The sequence below is a fragment of the Eurypyga helias genome, unplaced genomic scaffold (assembly GCF_000690775.1).
Source record: "Eurypyga helias isolate BGI_N326 unplaced genomic scaffold, ASM69077v1 scaffold25153, whole genome shotgun sequence".
NCBI lineage: Eukaryota > Metazoa > Chordata > Aves > Eurypygiformes > Eurypygidae > Eurypyga > Eurypyga helias.
In genome coordinates this window covers 3,909-12,066 of record NW_010239576.1, presented here as the reverse complement: position 1 = coordinate 12,066, position 8,158 = coordinate 3,909, and the positions used below count along the sequence as shown (strand labels likewise).

The window sequence follows — 8,158 nt, the reverse complement described above, 5'->3', positions numbered from 1 at the left end:
ACAAACCTAAGAGAATACCAGGAAGTTGCCCTGGCCCTGCCACCGCAAGAGGAAAGTATGACAGGTCCGTGGGTCCCAAAGTTAGGATAGAGAGAGTTTGGTATTAGCTTGGTCCCATGGATATCAACGTCACTTGACAGACTCAAAGCTAAAAGCAAGGTAGAAGAATTAAGGGAAGCAGAACTCCACATGTTGAATGTGTGTGCTCTCTCTCATACCCTCTGTTTCAGGCTTTCTGAGGTTCCAGCAAGGTCAGTTCAAGAGGTTCTCCCATCCGACATGTAATAGCGATACATTAAACCTAGGACCAGTGCTCCAAAGATGGGAATTAGCCATGTTGACCAGAAACTACGGGGAGAAAAACAAAACAAAAATACACAACATAAACCAGAAAAAAAGTATTGAGTTAATAATTCATTCAGTATGTCCATCACTTATTACACGTCTGTTTTTATCCAGGGAACTCAGGGGACCTGTGTCCTATCAGCTACCAGACGGGCCTCGGCTGACAGGGCCAGGCTGCTCTAGCAGCCCCTGTGCGCAGTGCCCAGCACCCGTGAGAGGCCCCTACGCCTTGCAAGGGCGGTTTGCTGCCTTACCACACCGCAGCCAAACTGCCGGTCTCCAACCTGGCACATACAGAAACCAATTTGGGGTTTTTGTTGTTGGTTGTTGTGTTTGGTTTTTGGGGGTTTTTTTTCCCCTTAAATACGTCAGACTGTAATTTGTGCTATCCAAACAGCTGAGTTGGCTCAGGGATGGAAATTGCTACGGCTGTCCCACAATAAATCTTCCTCACTCATAAACCAGAGGCCACAGACTCACCTTCGGCAGCCTCTCAGCAAAAAAGTTCTGCAGCAGCTACAAAAAACTAGGGCCCTGTTCTGGTTGCAAGCAGTCCTGGATTTTCAACTAAACGAGGCCAATCATGGTAAAGATCCTCCCAAAAAACCCCACGACTGTGCTGCATCATCCCCCGACCCCCCGAATCATCAGCATAGTGTAAAGAGGCTGCAGCCATAGCTGCGTAACACGAGCACGCTGGTCAGGGGATTGAAGCCGCCAACCCCAGGACGCCTGTCCTGCCCTGCACGGAGCAGGGAGCTCCGCACTGCCGGCTGCGTCTCCACATCCAACGAGGGAGGTGCACGCCCTGGCAGGTAACTCTGTGCACTCCGGCAGCCTGTTTTGGACCATCTACTTGCTGGAAGGACAGTGAGGTAATATCCCCGCAGTTTTTTCTGCCCATTAAACAAGTTCTAACCCCTCAATTTCTTACTCTTATTTTAAGAGGATACTATACCTTGCTTGGCCTGAGGATGTCATACTTGGATTCTGAAGGAGGAAAGAGGGAGTTAGCAGGGGAAAAAAGAAACATTAAATATGTGCTAATAAGACTACAAGACTGAACATGTGATTACAAATAGGGAGGAAAAATAACCCTCTGCTCCTCTCCCAAACACCCTCTGTCACAAGTGTGAATGTTTCTGGGTTGTTTGCACTCGTCCTCACCTCCACATTCTTTCCATCCATCTGATCCCTCCCACCCAGGCTTCAACTTCACACTGGAACTTACACCCCTCTCAAAAGAGGTCTCCCTCATAGTGAACAAACCATGCCGCTCATTTTATATGCTATGGATAGTAACTGGCACGCCGGTACAGACAGTCCTTTCACTACGATCCCTTCTCCAAACCCCTGCCCACGTCCCCGTTTGTTATCCTGCCGCCTGACCGCTGCAGCATACAACCACCATGCCCTCTTCAACTCTCCCAAACTTCTATTCTTCTCCGTTCACAAAAGTCTGACAATTTAAATACTTTTTCCAGTCACATGAAATTTTTATTCAGGCTTTCATCAACTCAACAGCCTTGTCCTCAATGGCTGTTGCTGCCCTCTAATTAATACCTAACAACCAAATGTCACCTTTCCTGCCTATCCTAAATGGAATTATCTCTATTTCTTGAGAGCCTTAGTGCTTGCTTTGCTGCCATAATACATTCAGCAGATGCTGAACACTGACAGTTAGCTGTGGGGAGCTACCTCTGAGCTGTGTCACAACCATACACATGGACAACTTAGGGTTTTTCTGTGGTTCCCCCCCTGTTTATTTTCACATTGCTGACATCTATCCATTGCTGCTATTTTTAAATTAGACTTGGGCCTGCTTTTATAACAGATGTATGTTGGAGAAAGACCTTAGCTGTGCATAACTCACTGGGCCTTCTCCTCAAAAGATGATTGTAAATAATACTTAACTCCTATCCAAGGGAACTACTCAGATTACTACTTATTACTATGCAAATTTTAAGCATGTGATTCTGCTTATGAAACAGAGTTGAACCAAACCATAAATTTTAAGGTGAATATATGCATAATCATGCAGTCCCGTGCTGTAACCAAGCATAGGCTCTATCCAGGCCAAGTTATCCTTCCTACGGCTGACTACCGCAGCAAACACTCCCAAGGGCTTCAGTCGTCGCCCCCTCAGTTCCCTTCTTGATTCTTGCTGCTCTGCTTTGAACAACATCTAATGAAAGCGTTGTTGAAGGCAGAGCTGTGCCTGGTCCAAGCCTTCAAGCCAAGTGAGAAGAGAAGCCAGCTGCAAGGCTCATGTTTACCTCTCAGGTGGGATTCTATTTACCACCATTTCCCTCTCCCCATCCATTTCAAAAGGCATTTTTGCAACACTCTGCCCTGTTCTAATCCAGGAGTACCTGAGTTTTAAGCAACACTGGAGATTACTAGGGCAGTTAACAGAGAATTCTTGTTTTACAGCCAACCCCTCGGTGGCTGTGCCTGTCTCCTGGCTTGAACAGAACACCACTAACAGTTCAGTGGTCAAGACATAGCGAGTAATGCAAAAAAAGAGTCTGTGGTTCGAGGTGTGGAAATAACATTTCTGATGTCAGGGGAGAGAGGACACAAAAACCACTTCCAATTTCACACTGAGGCGACTGCTGAGCTTCAGAACAAAAACAAAGGTATAACTTGCTTGGAAGACTTATTCATTACTGTTGTTTGTGTAAACATAAAGCCACAAGCTCCACAGGGGGGGGAAAAAGTGACAACATATTTGTTCATTTTGTGATCATAATATCATGTCCACAGCATTTAATTAAACAGAAAAGTAAAACACTAATAGCTTACCTTAGAACCTTCTTTTTTACGATCATGCTGTCAAGGGAAAGAAAAAAAGGTAAGTACTGATTTCAAGAGCAACCTGCAGTCTTTATGAGGGAATTGTTCTGTACATAGTCCTCATTACAGGGGTAACTGCCTGGACTCACTTTTCAAAGGAGTCCTTCCTTCAGTGTTTGTGCTTTGCCCCTGTGATCTCTCACCCTCCTGAACTCTAAATTACAAGGCAGGGGGAAGTTACGGTGCCACCAGCTAAGGAGGGAACCAATTAAATTAGCTTATTTAAGTGCCACTGATTTAATTGCAGTGAGAAATCTGTACTGAATGGTGGAAAGAGAAGACTTGTTTAATTTTGTTTCCTCAGCAGAGGTACTCTTTCCTCAACAGAAGTCCTGGACAACACAGAGACTGCATAAAACCCATAACTACTTATTTATTTCGCAAGCCACATCTTGGTGTATGGGTTAGGGTTACATAAAGGAGCTGGACACTTTTGCACAGTCCCATCCTGTGTTTGAAAGAGGCTGTTGCAGCCAGCTGGCCCTTACCGGGTGGATCTCCCCTATGTAGTACTGCTTGAGCATTTCCCTGGCATCTGTGGAATGCCCAACATCTTCGAAGCTCTCTGTGGCATCTCTACCAGCTTGTTCGAGCAAAACCTCTTCTCCACCTGGATGCTGGAAGAGAAAACTTCATGTAAGCAAGGGCTAGATACAAAGATACCAAGAGTGTCAGCAACCTTCCTTCCAACCTCTTCTGTTCGTCACGGATGCCTCAAACCAACATCATCCATCTTCTCAAGATTCAATTGCCCAACTTCACCTTCAGCAATTCACAGAGAATGACATGTGCTTCACAGCCCCGAAAATACCTCGCATAATAAAAATCCTCCCAAAGAGAGGAATCCCCAACATACACAGGGAAGCACAGCTTTGTGCCCCAAGCTATCCATTCTGTGATTCTGTCATGGATTTGGGCAAGAAAATAAAAGAAAGGATATCCTCATGTAGCTCTTCATGGGCTATATCATACTCAAATGCTTGCAGAGGAGACTCTCCTGCATGGTTTCTCAAGAAGTTTCCTGAGGCAACTCAGCTGCTAGTGAAGCACAAGACAACGCCCCCTTTACAGACACCAGTGGAGAAAAGGATATTCTGCTTCTTCACATACTACAGAAAATAATCATATTTGGCTGACAGCCTCTTTCTGCACAGAGCTGTGCAGTGAGGAATGGAGAAGAACAGAAAAGAAATGCATTATGTTTTTTAGCGGCATAAAAAGGTACGACTCCAGTGTAGCCCCAACAATACCAAACTTGATCCAGTGTACAACCACTCAACAACCAAGGGAGACAGAGAGAAAAATAACTGTTACAAAAAATTGCCCGGTTTGACATCATACTCCGATTTCAGAGATTCGGCATTTTACAACAACAAAAGTAACCAAACCCACAGGACACTCCACAATGCCTCTGGCATCTCTGCTGGTGGCAGACAGTCACAGACAACTGTCAAACCAAGCGGCATGAACTGATAAAAAACCCTGGTGCAACTCTCTTTTCCTTGACGGGCTGGGCTCTTCTCAGCAGAGTCAACACCATGATTACAGGAGCAGATTGGCAATGGAAAGCGCTAACCACAAAGGCCAAGCTCTTCACAGTGCGAGTGTGAACAGACAGTTCTATTGAAACTATCAGCTAATCCAGTTAAACCAATGAAGTGGTCAGGCACACACAGGGACTAACCCAGCTCTCTAGAGCATCAGGCAACAAGTTAAGAAGATTAAACTTGTTCGCTGCTGCCTGAAACACCTCTGAGAGCTACAACCCTGAAACTGGAGACGTTAGACTAAATTTCACATCGAAGGACTAGCACACCTGTTTTTCACTGTACTATCCATTTCCTTCCCACAGACACAGAGCAGTTGTCATTGCCTCTCTTCCTTCAGCTTGTCTGGTTTTGCTCCTGAAGATTCCCACTTGGCTATCATACCTCATACCAAACATACTCAGTATGGACACAAAACCAGTCCAGTTGTTTACTCCAGTGAGCTGCTGAAGGCAATTCTGCAACCCTCATATCAGAGCTCTTTATTCTGAATAAATCCCTTTATTGTCCAGGTATGTAACAAAAATCAACGTGGAGCTTTCTCAGCAGTCACAGAGGGCAAAGTCTGCACTCCTAAGACACAGTTTGGTCAGCAGTCAGTCGTTAGACTGCCTTAGCTGTAAAACCAAGTGGGGCTCCACTCTGCTCATTCCCTCTGTGCCTGGCTACGGGTCTTGCTGCCACTTCGCCTCCACCAAGCCTCAGGCTCACCTGACCTCAGAGGGAATCAGATCAGGGACTACCCTAGTAGAAAACCCACCTACAGAAAAAGAAAAGGAAGCGATTATCTGCTGGGGTAGCTGTGAATGAGCTCACTACAGAGTTGGATGCCAGTCTCTCTTTACACAAGGGAGTTAAGGAGGACATAGGCTGCAGCAAGACCACCTTTGAGATGATTTCTGTGCCCCTTAGATCACTCACAGACTTGGCTGCAGTGGTAGGATGCAGCGTATTGTCTATGCACATTACTCAGAACTACTGTCCAATTTTCAGCTGGTTTATAAGCATGCTTGCAACAATCCACAGAAACTAGAGGATGAAAAGCTGGCCGTTTACTTTAAGCCTTCCACAAGAATTCCTTAGGGATTTCTCATCAGAAATCTAATTTCAGATGGAAGAATAATAGAACTGAATTTTAAGAAGACAACCTTGCTTTCCTACTCATCCACCCTAAGAGGTCAGACAAAAACCTGCAGTAACAGGGAACACGCAGGGAATACTGGCTCTCAGCAGCATCCAGTCTTTGCTTATACAAGAGACAAGAATGGCAAAGTATAAGAGACAAGAATGGTAAAGTTTACTTCTCTTCAGATATTTGAGTGCGAAGCCTTTCTGTGCACTTGCTAAATCCACAAGTAAGAAAAAGAATTATTTATTCATGCACATCTGTCCTTCACTGTAATTACCAAGCCAAAAGAAAAAAATTTCAGAACATTTTGGCATAGTGTATTTCTGAAAGGGCTCCCTAGTCTAGACAACCACAACTGCAGCCAGACAATTCTTACCTTGTCATACCCAAGAAAACGTAAAACCAGACTGTTTACACAGGAAGTTATTTATTGTGCCACAAAACTTCTCAAAGCTACAGTTCCTGCAGGAAAACATGAAAACTGAAAGTGTTGCAAACTGGGGGAAAAACAAACAAACAAAAAAAAAACCACCAACAAACCAAAACAACAAACAGTACTTCCAGAGGAAACAATGGCTGAAAAACATCTGTTTCTTTGAGAAACAGACAAAAGCAAACAAGAGAGGTGGGCCCAAGTGCCAGTCCTCAGAAGGTTCCATCAACAACAGTAGTAGAACTGGAACCTCCTTGTCCCTGGAGCCTTCAGCATACACAATAAATAAAGCACACGTTGACAGCAACCTTAATGGCCTTGAAGTACCAGTTCTGGAAGGATATGACCAACGCCGCTGAGCACAGAAAACAGTTTTACAGGGAGAACCCTGTCATTTGGAAGTGAAAGCACAGCAGCCATCCCCAGCAGAAGGCACCCTCCAGCGTTCCCAGCCCAGGCAGGGCAGGAGGGAGGCCAGCCTGCTCTTGCCACAGTCAGATTTGGCGGGAGTGAAAGGCTCCCTCATGCTCTGCAGCGCTCACAGCTACAGCAGGTGCTCTCAAAAGCCCCAGTTCACTGTGAGCCTTGAATCAAGTTCTCCAAATTACAAAGTGGGTCCAGAGAACAACAGCAGAAGCAGGGAGCTGTATAACCCCATTTTCACTCCAAGCTCACTTTAAATGTCACTGATGCTCTAAGGTGTCCAAGCAAAGAAAGTTCGCCCTTGATGACTCACTCCCTAATTAGCAGCTCATCTAGCCCACTTCTGTGTTGAGCCAGCAAGGTCGTATTTATTCACGAGACCTCAGAAGATGCTCCATCTGCGTCGCCTTCAGAAGGGATACGGAGCGAGCAAAAAGTAGCAGCATCAGAACCACGGGCACACAGCAAAGGCTTTGAGAGTGCAACACAGACTCACCGCAGAACACGAGAGCCTGGGGTCGCCTTTTCACAAACTCCAAGGGCCTGTCAGCATACATCTGGCCGGCCACTGCTCTTACAGACCCACTGTAATGAGCTCAGAAGCAACACTAAGCTCTATGACTAATTAGATTTCTGCATCAGGTAAAACCTGAGATTATCAGATTGAGGAGGGTAGAAAAGCTTTCATTCCTAGCCCCCAGTGTTAGAGGAATAATTCAGGAAAGGGAAGGGTTCGATTGTGCAATAATGATGTGCCAGTACCATAAAAGCCAGAAAACAAGGACAAGCAGCTGCCTAGACAAACGGTGCTCGTCAGCCACACATCCTTCCACCCTTGTTTTAAGACATAGAACAGGTTTCCCCGAAAACATCTCTGCAAAGCTGGAGCAAGTCAGCGTGAGCAAAACCAGATCTCTGACATTCCTCCTTCTCCCTCACAGAGTTCTGGGTTCAGACACACCAGAGCACGCAGGAATTAAATGCAGAAAGACAAAGGAGGGTATACAATAGTGGTTTCTTACTGCTTTAAGGAGGTAAGAAACTAAAAACTTGCTGCCTTTTTGGTGTGAGTAGCCACCTGATATTTCCCTCCTCTGCAATCTCAGCTCAATGGTAATGCTCTGAACTACCAGCTCTTCCAAGCACAGACCCTACCGTAGCTGTGTACTTGCCTGGAAAGAGCTTCTGTTAGAAACATTTAATTTTAAAGGGAAGCTGTCAGTAGTAGAATATTTCCTTCTTTTGAAACACAGTTTGAAGAACACTGTACTTGAAACCCAGTTTTGGCTGGAGTTACCACAACCCAGGCTCATTCCACTTGGAAAACGGTTCGAATACATTTCTAGTCACGCTTACCATGGTTGTCAGAGCAGCAGCACATGCCAAGACACAAAGCTGTGGTGGCCTCTGTGCCTTGTGGATTCG

At 45.5% G+C, this 8,158-nt stretch overlaps 1 protein-coding gene across 1 annotated transcript; it reads right to left on the bottom strand.

Annotated features, from left to right (window-relative positions):
* Nucleotides 1-257: 257 nt before the first annotated feature.
* On the bottom strand, nt 258-3,831 carry LOC104502792 (cytochrome b5 type B; the record flags this gene model as incomplete). Its single annotated transcript, XM_010148208.1, has 4 exons — nt 258-348; nt 1,304-1,335; nt 3,151-3,177; nt 3,690-3,831. Coding segments are annotated over 4 exons (292 nt in total), but the record flags the coding sequence as incomplete, so codon positions are not given.
* Between the last annotated feature and the right edge of the window lie 4,327 nt (nt 3,832-8,158).